This window comes from Natator depressus, chromosome 3 (genome assembly GCF_965152275.1).
Source record: "Natator depressus isolate rNatDep1 chromosome 3, rNatDep2.hap1, whole genome shotgun sequence".
Lineage (NCBI taxonomy): Eukaryota > Metazoa > Chordata > Testudines > Cheloniidae > Natator > Natator depressus.
In genome coordinates this window covers 101,164,095-101,178,416 of record NC_134236.1, presented here as the reverse complement: position 1 = coordinate 101,178,416, position 14,322 = coordinate 101,164,095, and the positions used below count along the sequence as shown (strand labels likewise).

General features: G+C 40.5%; 1 protein-coding gene across 1 annotated transcript in view; it reads right to left on the bottom strand.

The window, feature by feature from the left end:
• Positions 1-1,352: 1,352 nt before the first annotated feature.
• ENPP1 (ectonucleotide pyrophosphatase/phosphodiesterase 1) overlaps positions 1,353-14,322 on the bottom strand; it is a 77,017-nt gene continuing 64,047 nt past the window's right edge. The window contains exons 18-25 of the mRNA XM_074948444.1: positions 12,790-12,962; positions 12,201-12,252; positions 9,264-9,418; positions 7,426-7,561; positions 5,827-5,904; positions 4,847-4,979; positions 3,848-4,004; positions 1,353-2,869 (exon numbers count right to left, since the gene is read on the bottom strand). Coding sequence (XP_074804545.1) covers positions 2,702-2,869; positions 3,848-4,004; positions 4,847-4,979; positions 5,827-5,904; positions 7,426-7,561; positions 9,264-9,418; positions 12,201-12,252; positions 12,790-12,962 — 1,052 coding nt within the window. The 3' untranslated portion in view covers positions 1,353-2,701. The remainder of the gene's footprint in view (positions 2,870-3,847; positions 4,005-4,846; positions 4,980-5,826; positions 5,905-7,425; positions 7,562-9,263; positions 9,419-12,200; positions 12,253-12,789; positions 12,963-14,322) is intronic.

Genomic DNA, 14,322 nt, shown 5'->3' with positions numbered 1-14,322 from the left:
GGCCCACCGATGGCCTGCCCTATTGGGCCGCAGGTTGCCCACCACTGCTCTGTGTGAACCTGCACTGCAAAGGGATGACACACGTTTCACCTGATGTCACACATTTGCTGATGTCAGAGGCATGGTGAGATTCAGAAATCCTAGGTTCCATTCCAGGCTCTAAAGGAGTGTGTCCTCTAGTGCAGTGGTTCTCAACCAGGAGTTCAGGGTCTCTTGCAAGGCCACGAGCAGGTTTCAGGGGGGCCACCGAGAATGGCTAGCATTCTACTCTCCAGGGCCCAAGACAGAAAGCCAAACCCCACTGCACGGGACTGCAGCCCAGAGCCCTGAGCCCCACCACCCAGGATCGAAGCCAAAGCCTGAGTAACTTAGCTTTGCAGTGCCCCCTGTGGGGTAGGGCCCCAGTTACCCTGCTTGCTATCCCCTAACGTCAGCCCTGGCTTTTACATGCAGAAAAACAGTTGTGGCACAGGTGGGCCGTGGAGTTTTTATTGCAGGTTGGGGTGGGGAAGGGCCTCCGAAAGGAAAAGGTTGAGAACCCCAGTCTAGTGGACGGATTCTCCTATCCATTTCCCCCTCCCCCCAAACTTGACCCCCATTTGCCACTCCAACCTGTCCCAGTCCTGTCTCTTCCCCAGCCTAGCTACTTGCCCTAGTCCCAGTTTCCATTCCTCAGGCTTCTCATCCTAGTCCCTGTCTCTTTCCCCAGCCAGTTCTAGGACTCCCCCAAGAGGCTTGCTGAGTCCCAGTTCCCTACCCACTCCCAGTTTCTTTCCCCTCCTACACCTAGTCCCAATCTCTCCCACTCCACACAGCTCCTTGTCTGATCTCAGTATTCCTCCCACACATTTCTCCCACCCTCCACTCTGGTTCAGGTTCCTTGCCCAACCAGTTCCAATCTCCTCTCCTTCCTCAGCTTCCCAGCCCAGCCTCCTCTCCCATCTCCTCTCCCAGAGCTGCAGGAAAGCTGACAGGTGTGGAGTTGCCCACGGTTCAGAGACAGCCCTTAGGGGAAGATCTATTAATAGGGATTTGCTACGTTCTAATAAAGAGGAGAGGACAGAAGTTGATAAACTACAGATAGAAGCTGAAGAGAAACAGGCTTGTTTATACTCTGGTTATATGTTTATAGAGAAATTCTTGGTCATAAAATTGTCTATACTAGACAATACTAAAAATATACCTTTTATCCTAGTGTGGCTATGCCCCATAAAGGCTAGATACCATTTTTTAAAATGGACTCAGACTCTGCTGTAATCTGACCCTGTTAAGAAGTAGATCCATATATTGGAGTTTCTATTTGACTGCCCAAGGTATCTGGCATAAAAAAAGGAAACAAACTGCAACAGCCTATGGTTTTTATTTGTCGAAGTTGATGTTACACTAAATAATGCTATCATGGTCATGATGCAATGTTGCTGCAACACACTTGCACTTCACACAGTGAAACTACTTTAGGAGAATGTTATGCTTGTGACAGAAGAGATCAAGAAAATACACACAGTGAAAGGAGAAACAGTCTAGGGGCCTGATCCAGTTCTACTGAAGTCACTGGAAAAGCTTTCATTGACTTCAATGGGCTTTGGCTCAAGCCCCGCTACATTTCTAGGCTAAACATAGCTATGCCATGCTGAAAAGGGGTTCAGGAAAAAAAAATCAGCCTTGAATGTTAGTGTGGGGGAAGATCATCTTTCATTATTAATGAAAATGAAAGCAATGGTCTTCTGAGCAATGGTATTTCCCCCCCCAAAAATGTCAGTTTTCTTCAAAAGGACAAATTCATTCCACCAAATCTAAAAACCACCTTGAACCTTTAAGAAAGCAAAATGTATTAATCAAATCTAAGTTCATCTGGAGTGAGATAATTCTCCAAAATTGTCCTAAGATATTATTTGATTAATTTCTTATTATACATGTACTCTGAAGCACCACATCCCTGCACAGTCACAGAACACGTGTGTAACATGCACATTTCTCTTTAGTTCCTGGTCCACTACAGGATAATAACCTACTACTGCAACCAGTTATAAAAGATATTGTTTTAGCTAGAGGCCTGTGCCATGGTGCTGAAAGTCTTACGCTCTTCCCCTACTGATGACCCATTTGGGGGTGGATGCCATTACCCATGCAATATAGCTTTATGCGGCATATTGCATGATATTTTAATAGCACAATGCTCAAAGTTTAATTCACTAGATGTGAATGTCTAATTCACTCACTATTTCACTGCCTCCCCCAAGAAGCCAGAATTAAAAGGAACCATTGTGTATGTTACATTAATCAGGATTTTAATGGCTTTCCAGGACGTTTACATACTTGCCAATTATCTCTATTTTTGATCAAAATATTGATAATTATCCCTCCCTTATAAACTTCTTCCATTCCAACGTAATTAAAAAGATTTAGAAGGTTCCATTCATTTTCTCCTCAGTGTTTCTGTATATAAAGTTCAAATGCCAGCAGATCAGCTTTAATAACAGACACAATTCTACCACATTCAAGTGGGAGTAAGACCAACAGAAGCTGTCTTCCTGTGTTATACTTAGTCCATCAAATATCCCTGAGATACGAATGTGGCACAGATTCTTTCCAATTCTCAGTATGGTCAAATGCTCTCAGTAAGTGTTCCAGCTCATTTAAAGACTTTTTTCCTGTAGATAAAATAGTGTATTTACAAAATTATTTGTGAAATAGACAAATTTCACTCCATGGGAAAAGTTGGTAAATATGTTTTTAACTGTAAAATATCAGACACTGGCTGTTTTCTGTCTTGGTAGAAGCTGAGTCCAGTGAGAAGTTCTACATCTCTGACCCGGGCTGTATGAAACCTCATTCGCTCTTCAACCCACAGAAAGTCACGTTTGTGTCTCTGTTGGGGTAGGGAAACGAGAGAAAAATTAGGGATATTCTGAAGAATTCTGTTTCAAGGTTTACACATACAATATGCTAGTGGAAAGCTGTTTTGTAGACGTTAAGGCAACAAATTTTCACAAAACATAACCAAGAAGTTGAAGAGATCAGTGGATGTTAAGCATTTACAAATATAACTAAACATAGCACCTGATCTTGTTTTCACAATTTCATAGATTCCAAGGCCAGAAGGGACCATTGTGATCATCTGGTCTGACCTCCTGAATAACTAAGGCCATAGGACTTCCCCAAAGTAATTCCTAGAGCAGATCTTTTAGAAGAACATCCAATCTTGATTTAAAAGTTGTCAATCACAGAGAATCCACCAGTTAAAAATGTATGCCTTATTTCCAGTCTGTATTTGTCTAGCTTCAACTTCCAGCCATTGGATCATGCTATACCTTTCTCAGCCAGATTAAAGAGCCCATTATCAAATATTAAAAATATAAAAGTTAAAATTGGCTGTCTTATATAAAAGGCAATATTAATTTAGCAAAGTGATCCTGTAAACTCAAAATGCAACTGATTTTAACCTACTGAGTTATAAAAATGTGGAATCCAGTGGCAGGGGAGGTAATCATGTCAACAGCAATGGATTTGTGTGTCAACTATTGTGATTTGGTGTTGATACTATAGCTGTCTCTGTTTAAGTGTCATAATAAGATTCTCTCACTTTATTGTGTTTCAAACCCACCAGCTCTAACCCAACCACTCTTTACAGTTCAAAAGAGCAAAGCACACAACATAGCTACTTTCACACGTAAATGGATATACCACACTTCTACGTAAATTAAACTGTTTAATCTCACTCTAGGACACCATGATAAAATACTTCAAAAGACTTTACAGCCATTAACTAATTCCCCACTGCTCTGTCTGCAGTGCGAGCCAGGCCTGGCTTCAGATATATACATGGAGCTGAACAAAGGTTACTTACTGCACAGCTTTCACTGTTGTCGGGCCTGTGAGGTACAATGAAAGATAAGGCATCTAAAGCCCCTTCACACTGCAAGGGGGTCTGGGAAATATTTTTACAACTTGTCAGCACAATGAAGTAGTGAGTTGGAACCAGAACTTCTGGGTCACGGGTTAATCTGAAATGCAAAGAGGTGGCGTTTTAGATCTACTTCCTCTAAAACTATCAAATTAAAGTAGCGCAAAGGACACATGGCACAATGACACCTGGTGTACTTTAGCAAACGGTTTTATTAACCTCCTTGGCCCAAGAGAAACCTTCAGAAGCTTAGCACTAGAATATGCCAGTAGAATACTTTGAGCTTTGAGGGGCATTCTAGATTGCTGTCACACAAGCAGAGTTTGGCTGGCTTGATGGTCTGAAGAGTAGGTCTAGTGATGGTCTCAAAAAGGGAAAACCATGATTCATCATAAAAATAGGCGAGAATCTAAAGTAGATTACTGGCAGAGTTCAGAACTCTGGCTCAGTTAAAGGAACGCCCAGCTCATCTGTTGTTTTGAACCAATCTTGCCAACTATAAGAAAATAGCAAATCTTTACAGAGAAGTCTATCAATAGAACTTAGCCCGTTACTCTGTATCAGGAAGGAATCACACTACCAAGGACGATGGGCTCCTTCCATTGCTCCTGTTTCCTCCAGTACTGGAAGCAGCCTCGTGGAGTTTTAGGTATAACCCCATTCTTACAGCTGCCACAGTTCCCAGCTGGACCTAACATACAGGGTTTGTGATTCCATACTTCTGGGGTGTTTTTTTCTTTTTACCTTCTCTTTTGCTGGGCTATTAGCTCCAAACACATCACTTTAAAGCTATGTGACTGGCTACACATTAGCTGATGTATCCTGCCAGGAACCCCTCTTGGGAGATAATTTTTTTGGCAACTAGTGTCATAGTTATTATGAAATGATAAAAAAAAAAAAGGAAAGAAAAAAAATCAGCATTAGAAAGGAGAAAATTCCCACCTCTTCACTTTTTCTGGAGTATCGTACAGCCCATTGGAGTCATAATCGAACACAGGGCCACTGACTACATTGACACCATTTCTTGCCAGACTGTATTTTGGCAGCAGGACATCATAGAAATAGTTCCATAACACTGGAATACAATATGGTAGTGGAAAATGTTATGTCGGGGGAGAATTTTTGAAAATAATTGCACTGTGTATTTATCAGTATACAGACAGCTATGATGAAGACAGAAGAAGAGAGATGTTTATTGTTAGTCTCCAAGGTTCTCCTCATGCCTCTGAGAGACTGATGTCCCAGTTAAGAGTGAGCCACCTTATGTTCCCCATGTGAAATATAACTGTATTAGGCTGATGCAGACCTGCTTAGCAGGGGGCGTAGTTCTGTACCTAGTTTCTCAGATACCAACTCAATCCCCGTGTCCTACATGCACTCATGCATGTCTAGCTTGCACATCCCTTCTCTGCTAGATGTGAGATTGTTGCCCTTATTACTACAGCAGACCAGATTTCAGATAAGAAACTCAGGTACAAGACCATCTTTGAGCCTAGAAAGCACTCCTAAACTGGGAACTGGTGTTGATTATTTAACTGCATCTGAGTCCATTAAAGACACTCTGCCCAAAATACACGCAGGTGAAATTCAGACAGGAGGAAAAATAAGCAACAAAACATTGTAAAATGTCAAATTAAGAAATGAGTTCTGGGCCTTTGTTTACATAGGACCAGAGACTGGGAACCCCAAAATCATTGTGGTGAGCAGTTATTCACATGATCAATTCTACTGACTTTCGTAAAACTACTCCAATGAGTAACTCCTTGTCTATGTAAGCAAGGAGTTCAGTCTGGCCCAATTGTTACCAATTATCTTGGCTGGGACTTAATTTACAGAGGCAGCTGAGCCAGGGAACTTTTGCAATGATTTGGAAACAAGCAAATCAGCAATGTTTTTGCATGTAAATAGATGTACATAATTACCTTTAAACTCATGATACATTGGCACAATGTTGCTGTTAAATAGTGCTTCATAGGAACTCTTTGTATCTTTTCTTAGATCTAAAAGAAATGAATGATGAATTATTCATTACTTTGTAGGGTCACTTGGAAAGCCATGAGATGCCAGCTACATGGAGGTTAAATAGATCAACTTAAAAACGTTACTGTGGGTCTGACCTATTTCAAAAGAGTAAATGCACTTGGAGCCTGATTCTGCTCTCACTGAAGTCAATGGGGAGATCTGTTCATTCTCTTAAACGGGTGTTAGATCAGGTGCATAGAGAATGAAGCAATCTAGGCAGCAGCTCCAGTAAGTGCAGTTGTCAAATATAAAGTGGACACATTCCTGAAAATATAAAAATCTGTGCACACTTTTAGATTTCACTGGTCACCTCTGGATCACTGCATGAGTTTTAGGGACTGCTACCAACTCATTCTGCCTGCAGAATAGATGAAAAAAAGTAGAAGGGCCCAGCACTATCTAACCCTAGAAGATTCTGCCCTAGCACCCAAAAACTTAGTGTGGATGCTCAAATAATCAAAAAGAAATAATACCAAATAATACCAATAATACCTGATTCTCCACTGCCCAGCACCTTGTATAGCCATTTACATCTGTGCAAAGTAGGGGTAAAATGCTACTGGAGCAGAATAGCAGTGTTTCACATTCACTTTGCACAGGTATAAATAGCTACACAAAGTGTTAGAGAATCAGGCCCAAAATATTTAAGTGCAAACAATTAATTATTTTACTGAAGACCTGATGTGGGATAATACTGTATTTCAGCTATAAAATGAGTTCCATCCTAGTTGATTGAAGGAAGTTTCCCACTGAACGCTACACCCCAGTATTTGACATGAGCATTCTTGTCCACAAGACATGTGGGCTTTTTGAAACAGTAACAACCACTTAGGAAGAAAGGTTGAAATTTGAACTACTTGTATTTTCCCAGTTCACAAGACTTGATTCAGAGTTCATAAACTCTTTCCCCCCTTCCTGTGTGAGGTGCCATGTTAGAAACTTGACTACCTCGCAAACTTCCAGAGGGACGGTGGAAATAATTCCATGCTGTTTAAAGGGATGAAGAATGTTCTGATGCAAGGTTTTTCCATCTAGTGAACCAATACACTGTAACTAAGAGGGCAGGCCTAGCCAGTTACACTTTTCACAGCTGGTGAAATCCTGGCCTCACTAAAGTCAATGGCAAAATTTCCATTGACTTCAGTGGAGCGATGATTTCACCCAGTATTGGTCTAGCTGTAAAATTTTTGCAAGTGATTTTCCTCCTCTGCTTTATTCAAGACACCCTGAATTGTCTTTGGTGACAGAGGGAGTAAGAACATCTTGGGCATCCTGCCAACCACCAAAGTAAAGTTTGGAGATTCCTACTTCTTGCATATTAGCATAAATTGCAGATTGAAATGGACTACACTGCAAATGGTTTAGGAGTAGCAACCTGATGCCTTCAGTTAATTCCCTGGAGTGTTTTATTACAAAGGGTGCCCCCTTCCACTATTGCATGAACAAAACAAAGGGATGACAGAACTCAGACAAGTTGTGTGAAAAGACAGTGAATTTACTTGGAGGGAAAAGGAATCCGTAGTTCAGTTGATGGTGACTTTTGTAAAATGAACAAGTCTTGCTAGAACTAGAAGGGATACGAATGTCCACATGTAAACAGTTGGACACGTTTTCCACAGAGGCAGTCCAGTTATCCTATTGAACAGAAACAGAATAATAATTTGCTGTACAAACAGCTGAGTCACCATTATGGTTCACTTTAATACTTGGGTTTACAAAACCCTAAAAAATTATCTGCAATTGCTCTTAGTTGTATGAGGAGACTAAGTTTCAGAAGGATTAAATGTTCTTGCATCCTTATTTTGATGAGGCAAAAATTGCTTCATGAGTATCTTATAAATAAAACAACGGAACTTAGGCATTCCATGTGCTATGGGAAGAAATTCCTTTATCAAAAAGAAAACCTAGATGTGCACGTTAGAGGTGCCTGAGAGCCTTCGGGAGGTGTTGTGGCGGTGAAGTGATTTAGCAGTCCTGGATTTTATTTTTTGTGAAGTATTTGTTTGCCTGTAGCTTATTCTGAAGTATAGTTTTGTATGATGGGTTATTTAAAAAACAAAAACAAACAAACACACACATTTATTGAAAATCCTGCAATTTCGCCAAGTAATCAGACTGAATAACATTCTCTGCTGATCCTAAAGTGTTTTTAATCTAAGGCCACTCTAAGAATACTTTATTTCATAGAAATATTTATTTTCTATACCATCATGTGTGTTTCACTCTATTTTACTTTAAAGATACTTGCCCTGGAATCATGTGAATATTGATTATAATTTCAGTGATGAGTATTTAGAAGGTGACATCGGGGATCAGTGTATTTGGCAACAAGTTATTGCTAGCCTCTTCCAATATTTAAGAACTGGATTTGGTTCTTGTCAGTTTACTGTCAATATCTCAAGTCAAACATAGGTTATTGGGCTCAATGCAGAGGTAATGGGGTGAAATTTAATGGCCTGTTTTATAGTGGAGGTCAGACTAGGTGATCTAATGGCCCCTTCTAGCCTTTTAGTCTATGAATATGAATCTATCCATTTACCAGGTGGCATACAGGATAGAAGGTGGGTATTTTTGATTTTTAAATATTCTCAGAAACAAAATTGGACAATTCTGAAAAGCCTGGGCTAGTTGCACCCACAAGATTCCCAAGCAGACCTCCCCTGTTCTGCATGGAAAGCATGTTCATGTATGAATAGCGAACACTGGTTGTCAGCCTTCACTTCACCTCCATTTCTCCCTTCCTCAGACTACACAGATGGGCTTCCTGCCTTGAGAAAGGGAAGGCACAGGTCAAGGACCTGCCTGGTTTCTCATCATACACTAGCCACACAGAAACTACATAGGATGCCCTTTAGAAAAGGGCCCCCTCGTACTATGAAACCATTCTTAACGTGGGGGTTCCAGATGCAGCCACTACCATAGAGGCTATGGACCCAGACTGCAAAGGAGTGGGCCTATCCAGAGACCCAAAGCCAGAGTGGATTCACAGGGCCTCTCCACCAATGGCTTTTGCCTACTGGAGATTGCCACAGTTCCTGGGGATCTGCTGGTTTCTGGAGGCAGAACTGGAGCTCACTTCAGGGAAGGAAGAGGAGCCACAATCCATCCACTGTATGTTTTCCCTCCCTACATTCCCTCTCCTGTGGGTGTTTTCATGGGACAGATGCTATGGGCAGCTATTATGTGAATTTTGGGGCAACAAATATTCAAAAGCAGAGCTGCTTCCAGCCCTGAAATTCCAGTTTACAAAAAACAACAACAACAAAAAAAACAACCTCTGACCAAAAAGGGTAACAGTAGGAAGAACAAAGCATTACAGAAGCCAGCAAATACTTACGTATTTGCTAACAGTGTAGGCACTCCACAAAGTCATATTGAGATCCTGGCTGTATCCATTCACATACTGGTGATGGTAAAGGAGGTAATATGTGCTTCTCTTCTGTAGAACCCTGGGCCTCCCATAAGGCAAACTGTATTTCTCGATCTTCTTTACTAGAGCAGAAACAGGGTTTATTACAAGTTCTATACACTTTGCATATTTGTTGAGATTTTCTGCAGTGCACCCTCATATTTCTTGTGATGGCAAGAACTTGCCACAATTTCCAACTACCACACAGAAAATTATGATTAAGACAAGAGTAAGAGAAAGGTACTAGCCTGCAGAGCACCTCCATGATCATGCAACAGATTGGTAAATAACCAGTATCAGACATTTAAATATATAGTAGAATTAAACTCAAAGAGGAAGTAATGCATTTTGCCAGTACAGAGTAATCATTTAAAATTAGAGATGGTTCTAAATTTCCCAAAAATCTGGGTGGGTGTTTCAGTTCAAGTGTTTCTTCTGGAACCCACCACTCTTAGTGCTCAGGGAGAGACCATGACTAGTTGATAGGTTTGGGACAGACTTCAGTTTTACTGAAGCAACGCAACTAAATAGTAAGTCATATAATTGACTTTGATTTCAATGTATTTCTTTGAAGTCCTTTAATTAATCAATGACTTAGTGAAATGTTGGTTAGTCCTTCATAAGGGTGTGCACTTAGTTCCACAATGAATTACTGTCATAGCCAGAGACTGTGCCTTACACCCCTTTTTCTACCAACTGACCTGAGAAAGCAAGAAAAAAAAAATGCCATTACAATATAATTACACTATTGGAATGCAACTACATGACAGTGTAATTACAGTCACTCTAATAAAAAGTGTGCCTAATTTCTCCATACAATGCAGAATAATTCAGGACAGGAAACATTTTAATGTTTTTGCACCACTGTAATTGTGTGTGGCTCCTTTCCCTGTGTGGCTATGAACTATTCTTTTCTTTGAATCCAGAAGGGATTTAATATCCCCACCCCCTCAAAAGTATTACAGGATAGTCACTGGTTTTTCTTTTTAAATCTGTAGTGACTCCTTTCACTTGTGCCGTAGAATCCCAGAGTTCTGAACACCTCGGGATTGGAGGTTATTTGCAACTCTGAAATGTTCGTAACTCAGAACAAAACATTATGGTTGTTCTTTTAAAAGTTTACAACTGAACATTGACTTAATACAGCCTTGAACCTTTAGTATGCAGAAGAAAAATGCTGCTTTTAACAATCTTAATTTAAATGAAACAAGCACAGAAAAGGTTTCCTTACCTTTTTAATTATTTTTTTAAAACTTTCCCTTTATTTTTTAGTAGTTTACATTTAACATAGTACTATACTGTATTTGCCTTCTCTTTGGTCTCTGCTCTGTGTACTTCTGATTCCAAATGAGAGGTTGACCTGTCAGTTTGTAATTCTGGTGTTCGTAACTCTGAGGTTCTACTGTATTTGGTAAGTGTAGTCACTATAAATTTTAATATCAAGATCTGAATTACTGGAGTATTGTTATCTAAACTGTTAAACGTGCAGAACGATCCTGCTTCCACTGGAAGACAATGACATTAACATCATTGGATGCAGGACCAGGCCCTTAGACTTACATCTTTACAAAAGTGAGTTAATTGGAATTATGGGCCTGATCCTACAGTCTTTACTTAGGCCCTGATTCAGCAAGGTACTTAAGTATGTGCTTAACTTTAAGCAAGTCAGTAGTCCCACTAACTTCAATGGGACTACCCACTGAGTATCTTGCTGAATTGGGAACTCAAGCAAAATTCCCAGGATCAGGCCTAAAAAGTTACTAAGTGGATCTCATTTTATTGATCATCTGCATGGGTGCTACAAAGTACAGAAAGCAAGAATTTTAAGAGGTTCTGAGGTATGTTTTTAAAGTATCTGCTGTTATTGTTGAGTAGACTCATGAAAAACTCTTATCCCACTGCCTACACCACATCAGTCTACACATACCTGCCAAAGCATCAGGTTATTCATGAGTGGACAAAAAATGTCTAATCCTGCCTTCAATGGGGACATAACCTTACAGATATTAATGGGAGTTCCTCATGGGTACAGAATTTATTTTCATGAGAGGTGGTGATGTCACCTCTGTCTTGAATACAAACACAGAAGAAGGTCCATACCAACTTATTGATCTTTCTGACACTCTAATCAACCTGAATCCTTTTTTGATATTATTAATGCCAGCAGATACAGTTCACATGACCATTAGTTAGGTTTTAGTTATGATGACTTAGTCACTGGCTATTGGTCAAAGGCTCATTTAAGAGGAAAAGAACAGCTTCAGTGTGGTCATAACAGAATACATTCTATTACAAATCACAGTGATGCAGATATACTGTTGACCATGTAAATAAACCTATTTTATTCTTATGACTAATACTCTAGACTGTCTAAAGTAAAGATCTTCTATGTTTCATCATATATGCAGGCTTCAAGGCATTAACATTTGCGGGGTTTTCCTAGCTAATTTTTCCTCATTAAATTCTTATGTATCCGATGTTGTAAAATTCAAAACCTACTATAGGAGAATTCAAGTATATCTAGATAATCAAGAAATAGATGGCATATATGCCATATCAGTTCTGTATTTAACAGAGCAACCATGAGGTAATGGCCCCAAACATAGACTACATTTCTATAAAAATATACTGCATAGTAATAGAATTTTAAAGAATGGCAGTTTACAAGACAGAGGGATCTATTTGTAAAGATGAATAGTTCAGGTGAATACCGGTAAAAGATGAGATTCTTTGTTCAGCCCAGGTACTTGAGTAGGACTCAGGATACATCTAGGCATTGGTCAAACTTTTTTTAAAGTAAAACCTTTTTATTTTATTTAAAACAAAACAAAAACACCATTTTCTCCTATAAAATAAAATGCTTACCTTCTGATGCAGTGTGATTTAACTGTTGCTGAAAATCCCTTATGGGCAAGCCCTATAAAACAAAACACAGGGATGCTACTATTTGTTATACAGAGCACAATTCCCTGCCAACAGTTCTCAACAATAAATATACAAACCGCTTTGTTAACAAATTCAAGCCCTCTGTTCCACAAGCCTTCCACACAGGAACTCCCAGTGAAGTCAACTGGAGGGCTGCCCATTGACAGTGTGCATGATCAAGGTTTAAAATTAAGAAAATAAAGTCTTCAATTTTATGTACAACTATAGTCCACGGGAGGAAAATTCCCATATGATAAAGTCAAGAAGGCAAGAGTTCAATGCTTCTCTGTCAAACCTTGCCTTCCAATGGCAGCATTTGGTCCTACGCGAAAAGATAGATCAGGCCCTCTATACCTATTGCTCATTAAAATCAACAGAAATCTTTCCATTGATGTCAATGGGCACTCTATCAGGCCTATAGATGGCAAAATTATGAATGTAGTGATCACACTCAGGAGTATACAGTTTCAGACACAAATACAAAACATATTATTTTGGCTCAGCAGTTTTATCCATCTGAATTACTTACTGCCAAATCACATGAGCAACCAATGTCCAATGAAGAGGTGGTTTTCAAGAGTGGATAAACAGAAGGATGACTTTCTTCCTCTGGATGTCTTGGAACGTAAACAGGATTCTTTAAAAGGTGGTTTAGGCTTCCATGAGTTCCATTGTTGTAGGCTGGTGTTATACCAAGCAAATCTACAAACAGTTCAAACTGAACATTAAGGGGGATTGAAAAAAATACATGGCAGTTTGGCTGTGACTATACTCATGCGGGTGCCATGACTGCAGCATTGCCTGTTTCTGTTTTAGTATTCCTTACAGTCAAACTAAGTCAGGTGGCAGATTAATGTAGCTGCTTTCACAGCCAGCTACCACTTGTGACTGTCACTTGTAGTGAAGGAGGGAGACACCATTTCTCATCCACCTGCCTCCTGATAGTGCAGAGGGAAGGGACAACGCTCCCCTATGCAAAAAAACACACACACACTTGTACCTTGTGGGAGTTGAACTTGTAGCTTCCAAATCTGAAATAGTGGCTAGAACTCTAATAATTGGTGCACAAAGTTGGTGGCTATTGAGCACCCAGTTTTGGGGGAACTCCTGATCAATTGTTATCTTCTGAAAGTTGAGATGCTGGCATGGGTACCTGTTGAAGGCACTAGGGCCTACAGCTGAACTGGCTCCTCTGAGCTGCCAATACAGACCTCCACTCTTGCCTCTCCCCATAAGAAGTGATAGCTCAAGGGAGAAGCTTGCCTGTGGAGATTAACTGGTGACTAGTCTACTATATCCTTCATCAATGATAGTAGCAACAGTCCCAGAAGGAAGCAACAATGTATGTGCAAGTAAGAGAAAAAAGGGCACTGCTTCCTGCTGATGGCCCTGATCCACTAAAACATTTAGGCACCAGAGCTTTCCCACTGACTTCAGTATGCCTATTCACAGGCTTACGTGTTTTTATGGATCAAGGCCTTTGGTAATAGAATCTCCCTTGAGGAGGACCTAGTGCAAGGGTGAATTCAAGTGAAAAAAGGGGAAGGAGGAGTTTCCAGGGGAGGCTTTAGAGCAGACAAGCCAAATCCGTGTGTGTGTGTGTGGGAGAAATGAAGAAATTGGGCTTGTTTTTGGCTTAATTGGCTTGTGAGTTGCTTGTTGGCTAGTTTTTGGCTTGTAGCTTGTTGCTTTTTTTTTTTTTTTGGGGGGGGGGGGGAATCAACTCCTGGCAAGAAGGGGCAAAGGGGGCAGAGAGTCGGGGGTGCACAGCAGGCCCACCCCAGTCCCAGACTGCACGCCAAGGGGATCTAGTCACAGAGTGATGCGGTTCTTAGGGATTGGCCTGTTTTGGCCTTATTTTGAAATGGGATTAGCTTGATTTTTGGCTTATTGTGAAAGTTGGGGTGCTTATTTACTGTGTGAAAGTTGGCAAATGTGCTTCAGAGGGTGGAAAGACAGGTGGAGACCCCCAGGGACACAGAGGGAACTAGCAGGTGGAGAGAGAGATATGGAGGATTATAGACAGACAATGGAAGACAGTGGTGAGCTAAGAAAACCAAGA